General features: G+C 38.6%; 1 protein-coding gene and 2 long non-coding RNA genes across 4 annotated transcripts in view; 2 read left to right on the top strand and 1 right to left on the bottom strand.

The window, feature by feature from the left end:
* LOC134797578 (uncharacterized) overlaps positions 1-15,796 on the top strand; it is a 407,161-nt gene that overhangs the window by 205,623 nt on the left and 185,742 nt on the right. The gene's annotated exons all lie outside the window — the stretch shown is intronic.
* LOC134797580 (uncharacterized) overlaps positions 1-15,796 on the top strand; it is a 182,560-nt gene that overhangs the window by 102,533 nt on the left and 64,231 nt on the right. The gene's annotated exons all lie outside the window — the stretch shown is intronic.
* On the bottom strand, positions 2,226-14,238 carry LOC134797537 (PAT complex subunit CCDC47). 2 transcript variants are annotated; one of them, XM_063769813.1, is made up of 11 exons: positions 13,989-14,118; positions 13,532-13,689; positions 12,738-12,841; positions 10,401-10,505; positions 5,996-6,170; positions 5,390-5,523; positions 4,867-5,025; positions 4,181-4,371; positions 3,821-3,974; positions 3,526-3,660; positions 2,226-2,489 (listed from the first exon to the last, which is right to left on the bottom strand). In XM_063769813.1, the coding sequence occupies exons 1-11, from the start codon at positions 14,084-14,086 to the stop codon at positions 2,385-2,387; spliced, it is 1,518 nt and encodes a 505-aa protein (XP_063625883.1). In that variant the 5' UTR covers positions 14,087-14,118; the 3' UTR covers positions 2,226-2,384. The 2 variants fall into 2 exon arrangements, with proteins under 2 accessions (XP_063625883.1, XP_063625884.1); XM_063769814.1 differs by having other exon boundaries at positions 2,231-2,489; positions 14,110-14,238.

Below are 15,796 nucleotides of genomic sequence, written 5' to 3'. Positions count from 1 at the left end.
TAATATTGCATTTGACACATCACATCAGTAATACTCGTGTTTCTTGAGAAACACTACAATACATCCACACAAACCGATTTGCCATTTCAATTTTTAATTAAAAATAAAATACTTATTAACTCTACCTACTTAAAATTGAGTCGCTTAACTTCAAACTCGGGTAAATCCATCTGTCAAATTATGCGATTTCGGTATTAAGAAAAGGTAATACCAGGGCAGATATTTGATGAGAGGGTTGAATGGATTTATCCGAGTTTAAGCGACACAATTATTTCTATGACTTCATTTAATATGCAGAATAAAAATAGTCAATATAATTAGAGTTACCATAATTATTAGAAATTCGTTTTTCACTTATAACATAACGGTCCCAAAAGGTTTTATAATACGCTATGTACAAACAGCAACACTCAACTGTACATCGGTGGACCTTATTAGTAAAGGCATAAGGTCCACTGTTGTATAGTTAACAGTGTGGGCGATGGTACCTTTGAAAATATGTATATTTTTTGTCACAACATAGTAATCTAAGTATATTACTCTTACAAATCGCAATGAAAAAAGTGACACAAAAAATAACATGAATTTAGAATGCAGTCAATGATAATTCTTATTCGGGAAAATATTAACCACATTTTTTTATTGATGACATGACATTTTAGATGTTTTTTACATTATGACTATGACTGTGGCAAATAATTTTACAGCCACATATTTTGTTCCTTGAACAAATCACAAAAAATCTCACAAACAGTTACAATTGATCATTTATTTACAAATACTGTCAAATTTAATCCAATTCATTTAATTTTTAAATAACGATATGGTATATACACAGAAGTAACTTAGTTTATGCACGAGTCGTACGGCAAAATTTTATAGTATGGTTTTTTTTATACAATAACTGCTTGTTGCAAGCCGTGCAAAGAATTGATCGAAATGGCAAAACGGGGGTGAAGATATCGCGGTTGAAAAGATTGCAGCCTTTTCTCGTAATAAGCAACACTCAAGACCAATCCCACCGTAGTTAAGCGGGCCAGGTGTTCAAAATTATCTGCACACGGTCTTATTTCCTTAACACCTCAGTTGTGTTGCACAAAATTTGGGATATTTCACCCGCTTAGCTACTTCTGCTGACTGTACCAGAGAGATAGTAGAGGTATACATATATCCCCTTATTCATAAACGTCTACTAAAGTTGACAAGCCGATAATAATCGTTTGTCCCTTTCCGACGTATCGGTATGATGGAAAGGGACAAACGATTATTATCGGTTTTTCAACTTTAGCAGACGTTTATGAATAAGGGGGAAAGTGTCTAATGCCCCATTTACAGTACCCGGCGATAAATTTGCACATCGGAATACGGGCTTCGTAGAGCGTTGTCTCTTTCTCGTAGTCTCCAATTGTCTCTTTCTAAAGACCGATACGCCATATTTATCTCCGGGTACTGTATATAGTATGAATTAACTCAGGTGATTTTTTCGGGCTCGGACCCTAATCTGTTAAACAAAAGGTATTGTTTCCTTTATGCAGTGGTTACACTACTTACTGCTAATAGCCCCGACATAAGTAACGGGAACAAGCCCGTTTAAAAAGCAAACTTACCATTCTATTTGACGGCCGGTCTGACCTAGTGGGTAGTGACCCTGCCTGCGAAGCCGATGGTCCTGGGTTCGGATCCCAGCAAGGGCATTTATTTGTGTGATCAACACTAATATTTGTTCCTGAGTATGGGTGTTTTTTATGTATGTATGTATTTATCTATATAAGTATGTATATCGTCGCCTAGCATCCATAGTACAAGCTTTGCTTAGTTTGGGGCTAGGTTGATCTGTGTAAGATGTCCCCAATATTTATATTTATTTATTTATATGGTTCAAATTCATGAAACAGCCCATAACGGAGATAACACGTTTTGTTATCTCCAAAAAACAAGACCACCCTGATTGTTCTCTGAACGAGCTGTCACATGAATTTGAACCTTAATACTATAACGATAGTTGCTTTTTAAACGAAATGGTTGCTTTGGCACGTGCTGTAGAGCGCTCTTAAAAGAAACAAAGGCTTTTGTTTAACGGATTAGCACCCGAACCCGAAAAAATCATCTGAGATAATTTATACTATACCTACTTCATCTCTGGTAAACACTCGTGATCATATGATACGTAAAGAAGTACTGACGCGTAAATTAGTGTAACATATTTAGCCGCAATTTAATCAAATTGAAAGAGCGTTGTATGGCTCCATACATTCTGCTCCATTTACCAAAATCAAACTGTGGCTACGATTACACTATTTTGAGCGACTGTATTTGTTTCTATATACTTACTAATCATACGAAACAGTTTGAGTATTGTATCTTGAGTGTATATTAGTACGGTCTTAAAGCGCCTTGACTTTGAGTTGCTTCATCTTGGGGGTCTTGCGCTTCTGTTGCCGTTTCTGCTCCTTCAGCTCCCATCGGCGCTGCTTCTCTGGGTCGTCCTCCTGCAAAATATTATATACGTTAATTTTACAAATATGTATATTGATCAGAAAAAGAACTGACTTTACGAAAATAGTATGCTATCACACTGATTTAAACTTTCACGATTATTAAACATTATCAAACTGCACAACGGTATTCGATTTATCGACTGTCGATATTCGTTTCCGCTTACATTTACTAATGACTGGATTCCATGTGGATGAGATCTTAAAACCCTCGTCCCGATTAAAATTGCAATGTTTTTTGATTTCAATGGCTTCCCGCACTTTTCTACTGTAGAAATGGCGATCCGTGGAGAGGATTTTAGGGTTATGCAGCTCAATCCAGTGGTTTGGTCCTGACTCCACTGTCCTGTTGTGTGTCGACAGAGTGACATCCCTAGTGCGCAAAACGTTCAAACTGATAAACAAGACCAAGTGCGGGTAGTTCGAAAAACTCGCGCGGCTAGAAGATGTTGATGTCAACTTGAGCCAGTCTTCTCCGAGACCACGGGGACAACGCCGTCCTCGAAACGTCGGAGGTAAATCTTAAAACTTAAATACGCGATTAAGTCCCGTTGTGCAGTTTGATAATAGTATGCTATCATTTTATGGCTTTCATCTGCTTCAAATGTACCATCAGTAGGTAGGTAGTAGGTAGGTATGTCATCGGAAACATTCCAAAATTGCGAGTTTTCCATAAATTTCAAAAAATTAAAGTTTTCTTTGTTTCCTGGAAACTCCGAGGTTTTTTCCTAATTTTTGGATCTTTCCCTATCTTCCGGGTTTCCGGCACTCAATATGTTAAACTACGACCTGCGAGCTCTCCCCCTGGCCCGCAGTAAGAAAGCGGGAGACCCAAAGACTACATAATCCGGTCCGCGAAAAGGAAGCTACAGGGTCTCCAAAGTCTGTTGTCTAACAATGTTTGGTGAATCCTGTCATAGAGTCAAGACTTCACTTCGTTCCAATGTGATTTTGAGGGTTCCGTACGTCTGTCTGTGTGTCCGTCTGTCACAGCACTATAATGTACAAATTGACGGCAAAGTATACTCACGGCAAGTATCTTCTCCTTCTCCTGCTTGCGTTTCTCCTCTCGACGCTGCGCGGCCTGCTCCTGGCGGGCGGCGTGTGCGCCTCGGAGCCAGGCTTCCGCCACTTTCTGACGACGCTTCTCGCATTTGGCTAGGGCCTGCCAACAAACAACATATAGGTAAGTAAAATATCTACTAAATTAGTCTTTAGATAATTTCTTCTAATCAAGGCATCCTTAGTGCTCATTCGCAATAGATCCTTTTTAAACGATGTTCATAACATGGATTTTACGCAGCTTTTATGCTTATAATACGTACCTCTTTGCTAAGCCGGGTGCGTTTGACCTTCTCCAGGAGATGGAAGATGAGCAGCAGTAGAGGTCGGATCTCAGCACCGCCACCATCTGGACCCAATGCCAGAGAAACAATCAGCACGCGCTCAGTGTCCGGAGGCTTCGTCGCTGCAGTCTCCCTGAAGAAAAAAACAAACGTTATTAGACCTGCTTACTTATAAAACATATACAAACTCCTAAAAACTATTTGAACATAAATATATGGCCAACCATCTCAAGATGGCGACCATATGAAACAAGATGGCGGTCGTGGTCTCGTCGCACTCGGACACGACGGAGACATCTGACACACAATCTGACACATCTGTAACAACAGTATACTCACTCCATCTGCTTAACGCCGGCGTACTTGTCGGATATGTGTATGTACTGTATGTAGTCGTGGTACTGCGCCAGCGCGGCCGTGACGCGAGCATCCAAGATGGCGGCCGTGGCCTCGCCGCACTCGGACATGACGGACAGCGAGGAAGGCAGCCCGTGCTTGTCGCCCGGCCGTCGCTCGGGGCAGAACACGCTCTGGGGAAAGTGAGATAAGTAAGTAAATATGCATTATTATGCACGATGGACTTGTAAAAATACATAGAAAACAAAAAACTAGGTAACAACAGGCGGTTTTATCGCTAAAAACGATCACTCCCAGAAAACTTTTGGGAGTTTTGGGACAATGAACAGATATGGTGGGTATTGGGCGGGTATGAGAAAAAAAAGCTGCTATTTGTTTGTGTTTCTCCAGAATTGTCCTAGTTTGGACCACGACACCACGTACAATCCCGACTGCAGAATGCAGAGGACGCTTATGTCCAGCCCTGGGCACTGGAGGCCTTGGTCACTTCTCTCGTATATCACGTCTATACCGAACCAATGTCTCAATGCAAACCGTGCAGTATATTCATCACTACAACCAGGTCTAGACTGGTCAGGACTATACTAGGAAGACCTACTGTCTGTGTCACGTTCGAATTGGACATGTCGGGACAAGCTAGAAAGATGTCATCTCTATTAGACACGTACCAAGTCCTGCATCTCCTTGGCGAGGCGCGTGGCGATCTTCTTCTGCGCGATGCACAGCACGAAGGGATCGCTGTCGTCTTTGCCGAGCTCGATCCGGGCCTGCAGCGTGTCCGGACTCTTACGGAAGCTGCCCAGGATCACGTGGACCAGGTCTTGACGCTGGAACAAAAATTACATTTGTAATCCTTATTACCAATATAAACGCGAAAATAACTATGAAAGAGGTAATTTTCACGCTTATAGTTCGTTTTTTTAGCATTAGAAAGAACTTGCAAGAAGGTAAGCGATCTTGACGTCTTTTAATTGAAAAACGCTTTTTAAAAATCAACAACTATTACTTATGAAAGCAGAGGAATATAAATGATCGTATTAGATTCATAATTGTTACATATTTGCCGTAACTTATTTTTAAAATGTGTTTTTCAATTAAAAGACACATCAAGATTGTTTACCTTATTTCTAATGCTAAAAAAACGAACTATAAATCTCTGAACCGATTTTCTCCCGTCCCGCTCTGGCATACCTTGATCAACTTGAGAGTGAGTAGCATGCCCTCGCAGCACACACGGCCGCTGCACCACATAGTGAAGCAATGTTCGGCCTCGCGCCGCCAGCCGCGGTCTTCGCCTACGCATACAACGTCGCTACCCGTTTCACCTGCAAAACAGAGAATATATCAGTAAGAACTACGCCAATACGCCATTTTCCAACTTCATTACGCTACATTGGCTAAAGCACTCAGGTGGGACGTCAATACAGATGTGAAACTTGTGAAAATAGCGGAAAGTTTCATCGTCATTCACACTCGTCGAAACTCTCCGAGATAGGGCGAGGAAGAGTGTATTAAGGGCCAGTTGAACCAACCACAATTAACAGACTGATCAACGTCAAGCCGCAGAGAACTATGAAACTTTCTATACAATAAAATTTAGCGAACGCTAAAACGGTGACAGACGGTTCGGTGCAACCGACCCTAATACTGCTCAGTGCTCACTTCTCGTCTAGTATCGCCCTTCGACGAGTGTTTACAGCCGGTATGAAACAATTGACAAAGCTCTCAGGATCTAATTTCTGATCGGAAATCATTACTATACGGTAAGCCCATATTTTTGTCTGCAACAAAACTCACCGACTAGTGTAAAATTATCATCTAGTAGCGGCTTGTGAAGCTTGAGGAAGTTGGTGGCGATGGCGGTGTTCTTGGCGCGGCCGACGGCGTACGACAGCGCGTAGCCGGCCAGCAGGCAGCATAGCGCGCCTTCCAGCCAGTACGCGTCCCAGCGCGGCCGGACTGTGATTGGGACCTGTGAAGATAAAGTTTCCCTTTATTCATAAAACTTTCCGGGTCTGATTAAGTTAAACTAGTAGTTCGCTCTGAACTGAGAACTCGAGGTTTGCCAAAAATTATATAGAGCGATTGACTTTGTTGCACCTACTTACTCGTATATATAATTTTCAAGAAAAAAAAACCGACTTCTATGGGGGCCGGTGAAAGATGATTGGTGCACTATGTAGAAAAGGAGGTAAAACCACCCACTTTTCTAGTAGGTAGCATTTCGTTTCTGTAAGGGTCCCAGTTTTAGCCTCACGAACCCACTTCTCTGATAGCAGTTCGGTTCTGTGAGGGTTGCAGTTCGAACCTAACCAAAACCACTTTTCTAGTAGCATTTCGTTTTTGTAAGGCTGGCAGTTCTAACCTAACCTAACCCACTTTTGATCGGTTCTGTGAGGATCGCAGTTCAAACCTAACCTAACCCACTTAACGGCGCGTGCGGTGCGGTGTACGGGGGTTTGAGCGGGAGGGGCTAGTAAGTTTGGCATCATTATACTTTATACCTACATTTTATGGTAGGTAATCATAGTGGTTTATTTAGCTTAGGTATCAGTGGTTTTCCGGGTCAAGGTCCGAGTCCGGTTCCGAGTCCGGGTCCGGGTCCAGTTCCAAGTCCAGGACCAGGTCTAGGTCCAGGTCTAGGTCCAGGCTCCAATTTCACCACGGTGACAGGTGCGACAATTGTAAAACATCACTGTTGCTGACGTCAAAGGCATCCATGGGCTACGGTTACCGCTTACCATCGGGCGGGCCGTATTCCTGCTTGCCACCATAATTGTTTTATTAAAAAAAACTTTATTATATCAGAAAAAAACAGATATTTCTCTTGCTAAGTTTATGACAATTGTCACAAGAAACACTACAATTGTCACGAAATTCCGACATATAACTCATTACCTGTCAAGAATTACCTACAATTCTTCTAAATCTTGACAATTGTCAGAAACTTCGCAAAAGAAATATCTGTTTTTTTTTCCTATATAATAAAGTTTTTTTAAATAATACAATGATGGTGGCAAACATGAATACGGCCCGCCCGATGGTAAGTGATAACCGTAGCCCATGGATGCCTGTGACGTCAGCAACAGTGATTTTACAATTGTCGCACCTGTCACCGTGGTGAAATTGGGGCCTGGTCTTGGTCCAGGTCCAAGTCCGGGTCCAGGTCCGAGTTCAGGTCCAGATAAGAGCCCGGATCCGGGTCAGATCTGGCTCCAGGGCCAGCTCCGTAAAAATCGAAATTCGAAATCGCCAACCGTGTAGTCATTGAAGAGTTCTGTTCTGATCATCATCAGCAGTTCCACTTCATCAAATGCGACAGTTTTTAATGTAAATTCTTGATTTTCTGATGAAAATACACAAATCTCTATACGCATGCCTTTAAGATTTGAGGAGTTCCCTCGATTCCTCGTGGATCCCATCATCAGAACTCGAGCTTGACAAAAATGTGGCTTAAAAACTTAACTTGCTTAACAAACATAACGAAGAGGACAAATCGCCAAACGTGAACTATGCTTCATTGAAGAGTTCCGTTCTGATCATCATCAGCAGTTCCACTTCATCAAATGTTACTTTTTTGAATGTATATGCTTGATTTGTTGATAAAACACATAAATAACTATATGTGAGTCGCTTAACTTCAAACTCGGGTAAATCCATCTGTCAGATTATGCGATTATAGTATTAAGAGAAGGTAATAGAGTAGATATTTGCTGAGAGGGTCGAATGGATTTACCAGACTTTGAAGTTAAGCGACACATGTATGCCTTTAAGATTTGAGGAGTTCCCTCGATTCCTCATGGATCCCATCATCAGAACTGGGTGTTGACAAAAACGGGACCAATCTGTATGCATATACATACAATCAAAAAAATTATTGAAGTGAAAACTTCTTTAGCGGCGCTGAGCACTTTTTGAGGTGGGGAAAAAATGATAAACTCGATTCAGCGTAACGCGTAACGTAACGCTGACGTCATGTGTCACGGACAATGTTATTCACCAAAGAACTTTAGTCATAACGTATCATAATCAGGTCAATTATTTAAAACTGGACTTTTATATTAAGCAATAAAGCTCAATGTTCTAATCTTGTACGGGCTGAAATACGAGGATCTCACAGTTACATAACTTCATATCACTGCAATATAATTCAATAAAGCTACATCTTGATGAAATCGCTAATAAAAGTGAACTCTAGTACTGGTGAATAAAACTCAAAATATCATGACCAAATATATTTACATGCGAGGTCTGCAAGGTAACTTTACAATTTCTATTCGAATTTCAAACAATTAACGCTACAAATTTAAGCTCACTGGCCAGCAATTTCGGAACTAAAGTTTTTCAATAGAAAGGAGGATGGGTCAATTATGCATATAGTTGGTCAAACCAAATTTGTCAGTAAATAAGAACAAAAAAATCTATACACATCCTTTTCTTTTGGGTGCTAGTACTAGTGTCAGACAAAGATAGTATGATTCTCTCTATCTATGTTTGAAATGAGACAGTCCTTTCACAAACTATAGTGCTGCAGACATTTTGGACTAGTCATTGAGTTTTCACTTCTGTCGGCACTCCCACCCACTATAGGCGGCAATGGATCAAAAATCGCGTGGATATATTACAAGGTCTGTGGACCCCTTAACTGATACTGTATCTGTGGTAAGCCGAAATATTTCCTGTCAAATGTCAAATTCCTATATTATGTTTATTTTTATCTTGCTAATTATTTCAAAATGGTAAATTTAAAAACAATATTATAAAAGTGCAAGCCGAGCACTTTCATTTGATACCAAACTCGACCATAATTTCTTGCAAAAAGATGACCAGAATAGCAAGACCCCTCACAAACAGCTTTTTAGCCTTCTAAGCTCTTCTAGCTCAATAACCCATTGATCGAGCCTGCTTATAATTTAATGACTAAAATATAATGCCCACAACTACACGTTTACCCAATTTCATTTAAATTAGAACAAATTTAATTAAGCTCTTGAGTATCAAACTATCCTCTGATAGTTCAGCTTAAAAACATCGAAATGCCGGGACGTGCCCCTAGCCAGCCGCGTGTCCCAAGTCGAATGTAAGAACTTCGTTCGCTTCGCTCGCTCGTTCGATTATGTTTTATCCCTTTCTTACAAATACATAAGTGAAAATCTCCCTGTGCTCTTCTTTATGCGAATTATGTCGTGTGCCTAAAATTATCTAATTGTATTTTATTGTGTAATTTAGTGTATTTGGAGTTTTCCCTCTTTAAATGTGCTTTTTCATGTTGAGTATACATACATGCAAAACCTGTGCTTAAAACAATATTTCGTGTAATAAAATGTTATCTGTTTTGTGTGCCTAATAAAGAAATAATAAAATGACAGATAAAGACAAACGATTTATAGCTAATTCAGGCCAGTATCGCGTTTACGAATAACGGCATTAGCAACTGGATTGGAGAGTTTATAAATCTTAATGTCGCGCTCAGTAAGGCTGCGGCCTGAGTGGCGAGGGTCTAGTGGAGCGTTCGGCAGGGCGGGTAGCGTAGCGGTAAGGTCCCTCCGTACTCCCCGCCCCGCTCGAGCGTCGCACACAGCGTTTGTGTCAAGAAGATACACATGACATATCATCACGCGTTCTTTATGAACTTTTCGAATCAAAAGATGGTAAATTTAATTTGTAGTTAATTTTAGAACTTACAACTGTTGCCAAAAAATAGGATAGCGTTGGCTCTAAATATGGTTATTTGGTTGACACGCCAAGTTTCAATCAGCACACGGAGTCCGGAATTATAAGGCAGTCCGCTTCACATTCACGTGTCCTTGGCTTATTAATCTTATTATGATCATTTTTAGGGTTCCGTACCCAAGGGTAAAAACGGGACCCTATTACTAAGACTCCACTGTCTGTCTGTCACCAAGCTGCGTATCTCATGAACCGTGATAGATGATGTATTTCTGTTGCCGCTATAACAACAAATACTAAAAAGTACGGAACCCTCGGTGGGCGAGTCCGACTCGCACTTGTCAGGTTTTTGACACATCGCCACTGATATCTTAAAAGTTAGTATCACTACACCTTATAAAACAAAGTCCCCCGCGGCGTCTGTTTGTTTATGTGTTTCTTCGGTTTTCACCTATCAATAGAGTGATTTAGGTATATAATGTATTAACCCATGCGAAGCCATGGCGGGTCGCTAGTTGAAAATAAAACTTACCTTAGATATGGTAATCTTTGGCTGCTCAGTGTTCCTCGGAACATTGTCCTGGAACCCTTCGAACTCTTCTGGGTCTTGGAAGTGCTCAAACTCATTGTCTTCATCCTGACAACAAAATAAAGGTCTTTGAATGAACCTATGCATGATTAAATTTCCTATTCAAAAAAGTAAAATGCTTGAAAATTTAAAAACTGCTCCTCAACCATTTCCTGTTTGAAAGTCAATGAAAAATGTGTCATAGGGTGGTATTCCATCTATCCAATATCTTGGTCCAATGTCATTACATCTCACTCTTTCATTAAGCAAAATGTGAGACAAAATACACATTGGACAAATAAATTGGACGTTGGAATCCATAAAAAGGAATCGATGGACACATCATCAATCAAAATCAATTCAGCCGTTGATACGCTACCAACATAACACACGGTACAAAGGTACAAACATACTCAACAGTCAACACTCAACCCATATAGGTTGATTCAAAAGGCCGCGAACTGGACGCAAGCGGCGCGGCAAGCGGCAAATTAAGGCCGATCATACATTTGGTTAAACGCAATGTACCTATGAATGACCTTGATTTGCCGCTCGCCACGCCGCGCACCGCTTGCGTCCAGTCCGCGGCCTTAGGATGGTATTCCATCTGTCCAATGTGTATTGCATCTCACAGTTTGCTTAATGAGAGAGTGAGACGCAATGACATTGGACAAAGATATTGGACAGATGGAATACCACCCTTAGAGCTGGCGCAACGTTCGCCTTCACCTATCAACATTTTTATTTAAAATCCGCGCCAGCTTTCATGAATCAACCATTACTCTTGTACCTGCTTTGCATCTCAGATATTTAAGAAGTGGATATGAATTGAATTAAAATATAGTTTATATTTATTGTGATGAATTTTTCCTTATACGCATATTTCGTATGTTATTAGGTCATGAACACAGGAAAGAGCAGTACAAGTAATAAACAAAGGCATTCTTAGCTTAAAATTATATTTAATGACCTTTTAAAGAAATTAACCTAGTTATTATTTCAGGCCAAACGTAATTTATGTGTCTTGCTAATCTAATTGAAAAGAAAGTCAAATAAAAAATGTTGTTAAGCCGTAATAGTTATTAGCATGGAATGGTGATTCCAAAACCAATTAGATAGGTAATTCATTACCTCAAAGCAAGGACAAGTTCAATACTATATTTATAGGTCTTCAGTATTGAAGTATCAATACACAATGTCACAACTGTCACAAGTTTAGTATAGCAATGATATCGTCGGGTGACAAGCAAAACTCACTAAGTACTATCAAAAAAATTAAGTAACAATGCACTTTATTACACTTGTAACACGGTTTATTGTCCAATAATTTCAATGATGTTAGTTAGTGACTTTTGCTTGTCACCCGACGATATATTACTATGTTAGAACACATCTTATGCAAGGTGCACATAATATGGGCACTTAGTATGGATTTGTTATAACGGTATGATGGTTGTTTAAAAATATATCTAATCGATAGAGTAAAAAATATATCTAATAGATAGAGTAAAAAATATATCTAATAGATAGAGTAAAAAATATATCTAATAGATAGAGTAAAAAATATATCTAATAGAGTAAAAAATATATCTAATAGATAGAGTAAAAAATATATCTAATAGATAGAGTAAAAAATATATCTAATAGATAGAGTACACACTCATTCCTTTTCTCCGTTCTGAGGAAGGATGATACATACGAGTCAAAATAAATGTTATAGCAAATATTGATATGATAAATAAAAACTAAGGCGCAGTGTGGGTAGACCCCCCACAAGGTGGACTGATGACCTGGTAAAGGTCGCGGGAGTCCGATGGATACGGGTGGCGCAAGACCGGTCATTGTGGCACTCTTTGGGGGAGGCCTATGTCCAGCAGTGGACGTCCTCTGGCTGATATGATGATGAAATAAAAACTATTCTATTTCATACCTAATTTTGACTTGTTTGCACGCTTTTATGCTTTACAAATGTAAGTTACTTAAAATAATGCATTTTGTTTTTCTGATACTTGAATTGCACTCAAGTGTAACCTACAAGCAAGTATTAATTACCATACAAAATTATTGTTAGTGAAAATTAAAGGTGACATTCAAATTTGCTTGTAACAGTGTACATTAGAATTCTCATTGAGCCTCAACACCTTGAGTGTTGGGAACCCACTAGACAGGCACTCTGTTTATTCCGCACTCTCTTTTCCCGCTTTCCTCTACAAAGCAGGAAAAGGGGAATTGCATGTACTCGTAGCGCTACGAAAATGTTGGCAGTGAATTTATCAAAAGTTTAGATAGTTTCATATTTACCTCAACAACAAGCTCATCTTCAGTCTCAACTTCTGCCTCAAATTCTTCATTCGAAGTCAGCTTTGGTTTTTGAGCCGGAGCCTCTTTTTCTACATCATTGAAATCTGAAAACAAAACAGTTACAACATTTGTCACACCAAAGAATACTAATTATAAACTACCTACATGTATTTTAATGAGCAACACAGTCATGAATAATAAGCAGACATCGTAAATTTTATAGCATTTTTGGTGCAGCGGAGTGGTGTTAACGGAATTGGTATAGATAATTCCAACTGAAATGGTAAATTAAGGTTAATATTAACGTAATTAACGCTAATTAATCATTAGGGTTGAAATTGTTTATACCAATTCCTAAGAATGTTATTTACAATTTTTTGGTACCATAATAGTTTCATAGCGCATTGGTCTACTACCCACCAAATGACTGAAACAGGGACCTATTCAAGCCAAGTTGTTAGAATACATTGACTCTAAACTGATGGTAATGAAAATTAAAAACAATTAGTAGCACTCATACTCATTTACTATGTTGTTAATGCCCAATTAGTCATAATCACACTCATTTGCTATTTTTTAACACCATTTATTCAATCTTCTTAGATACAAAACAACTCTTTGGGTGAAAGCTATTTACCGTTAAGTAAACAAACCTGTCTGTTTTAGCAATAAACCTATATTATTGAGACATGGCAATATACTGCATTCAATTTTTATTACAAGAAATGTATTGTAGGCCAATGAGCCTAATCACTTTTTCAATAAGAATTGTAGAACAAAACTATTCCCACTACCTTGAAAACCCTGGTCTCCTCCGGGAAGGTCATCCTCAGCATCAAACTGTTCGAACTCTGCAAAGTCATCATCTTCAAGGTTGGAGTCCTCATATGCCCGAGCAGCGAGCACCCCGCAACACAGTAGTGCCACAAATAGCACTAGACGCATTATGGCCCTGTTGGTAAGATGTAAGTTGATCTATTTTCATTCTAATAACTTAATACAGTAGAACATGAATTAGACATAGATACTTCAGCAAATAGAATACTTTGAAGGGGATTACGTGGTATTCAATGAGAAGATAACGGTGTTTATGATCTTAAGACGCATGTAAAAAATCTAGGTCCAACTTTGATAAGAAAAGTCTATAATTAACTTTGATCAGTATACACTAAAATAAGGGTTATATACTTATATGCATTATCAGTAAATAATACGAACTGCAAATTACGATCGCTGTGAATAAATACCTACCCTTGGGACTTGAAATTGAATATTTGTTCATAGATCAGGGCCAAGTAACCTGACCACGCATATAATCGTTTTAATAATGTATGAAAGTACGAAGACATAAAATAGCATAATAAGACGTTACCCGTATTTTTTACTCCTAAATTCAAATAAGATCACTTCATTTATCTAATTAGGTTAGTCTTAATATAAAAAATCTATACTAATTCTTCACAATTTCCTTCAACACTGATTGATGATGATGTGAAGTGCAATGTATAAAATGAAATGTCACACTGCAATGAAGTGCAGTTGCGTTCATATGTCCTCAAAATTACCTCAGGTGTTAATATTTTTTGTAATTCAGAGTATTCAGAATGAAAACGATTTTAACTATATTTAAAGTATAAGAATAATCACATAGCTTTAGAAGTTTTTGATTGTTAGACAACTTTATTTTACTCGAAATCGCCTAATTATAAAACCTACTGTAATCATATATCAGAACGAGTTTGGAAACGTCATTCACGTCATCGATTTGAGCAAATCTAGTGTCATGTGTTTTATTTTACAAATTGAACACTTTTTTTAAAAGTAAATAATCATAATCAACCATCATAAAACGTATACATAATTTTCACGTAAATAGAAAAATTAAAGCAATAATTCCACGGTAAGTACAAGTACGGTAGTACACCTGTTTAGTCTACTCCATAATAGATGGCGCTAGCTATTCTATAATTAGTGTCTCTATTTACCACTAGAGCATACTAACGTGATCTAAAAGTTCTGACACTTATAATAATTTACCTACTTGACTAGTGCTACAGAGTGCTACTAGACTGTTGGTTAAACAAAAGTACCTAACGAGGATGACAAGCGTAGAAGGTTCATCAACTTATAAGAGATCACCGTACTGAAAACTTACCGTACGGACTGAGAGTCCATAATCGCACGGCTTTCAATCAAGCTTATAATCGGCCATGAACTTCATTCAATCGGGTATCTGCGGATTGCATCGCTAGTAAAGTAGGTACCTTAGTACAGCTAGCATACATAGGTACCTAAACATCGAAGCGAAGCAAAAGCTTAAGAAGAAACTAATCTAATAAACTAATAATTAAGGAAATTATGAAATTCTAAGAAAGAAAAAAGGAATGAAAAAATGGTGCGTGTGTATGTGTGTGTGTGAAAATAAAATATTTGTTTTACAAGAAGGTAAAGCGTTTGTTTAATCCCTCGTCTTAATATTGATAACTGAGCAAGGAAAAGATTCCTAAATTTGACCACAAGCGTAGCGAGTGGTTCGAGAAGTGGAATCTTGAGCGTTGTGAGGGTTTCAAGTCACGAGGATTAAACAAAGTAAACAAACTGCTACCGAGTGAAACACAATATTTTCCCCACACCAACACGAGTAAAATACCGTATACTTATACATGTAAAACTTTACAAATATGTAAAATCCAAATGTAGGTACGCTATTAAATATTGATTAATAGGTATTTAAAAACATTATTTCACATTTAATTCTACCCACCAACATAAGGAATAAACTCAAAATTTCCATCAAGTTACTTTGCAATTGACTTTGTCACTCTTGTAGATAAAATTTATCTTTCTCATCAGTTTGTGAAGGATAAGGAGAGTCTTTATGAGCTGGTGTGGTGAAAACCGCTTAATGCTTTACATACTTAATATATCCAGGAAACTTATTTTACCTTGAAATGGCAGCTACAATCGATCACATTAATGCTTATTCGTCTAAATATTTACCTGGTATTTACAATGTAATAAGTTCAGACTGTTTCTAATGGGGTTGGACGGTCGAAATA

The sequence above is a fragment of the Cydia splendana genome, chromosome 15, assembly GCF_910591565.1.
Source record: "Cydia splendana chromosome 15, ilCydSple1.2, whole genome shotgun sequence".
Lineage (NCBI taxonomy): Eukaryota > Metazoa > Arthropoda > Insecta > Lepidoptera > Tortricidae > Cydia > Cydia splendana.
The sequence above is the reverse complement of the archived record's forward strand: the minus strand, read 5'-3'. Positions and strand labels throughout refer to the sequence as shown.

What these genes read in the sequence shown, in the direction of transcription:
- LOC134797537 (XM_063769813.1), bottom strand. Translation starts at nt 14,086, where the DNA reads ATGTCTTCGTACTTTCATACATTATTAAAACGATTATATGCGTGGTCA. An exon ending in CAAAGATTACCATATCTAAG is followed by an intron (nt 6,171 to 10,400) that starts GTAAGTTTTATT and finishes TTATCTTCACAG; the next exon opens with GTCCCAATCACAGTCCGGCC. An exon ending in AGAAGGAGAAGATACTTGCC is followed by an intron (nt 2,490 to 3,525) that starts GTGAGTATACTT and finishes AATATTTTGCAG; the next exon opens with GAGGACGACCCAGAGAAGCA.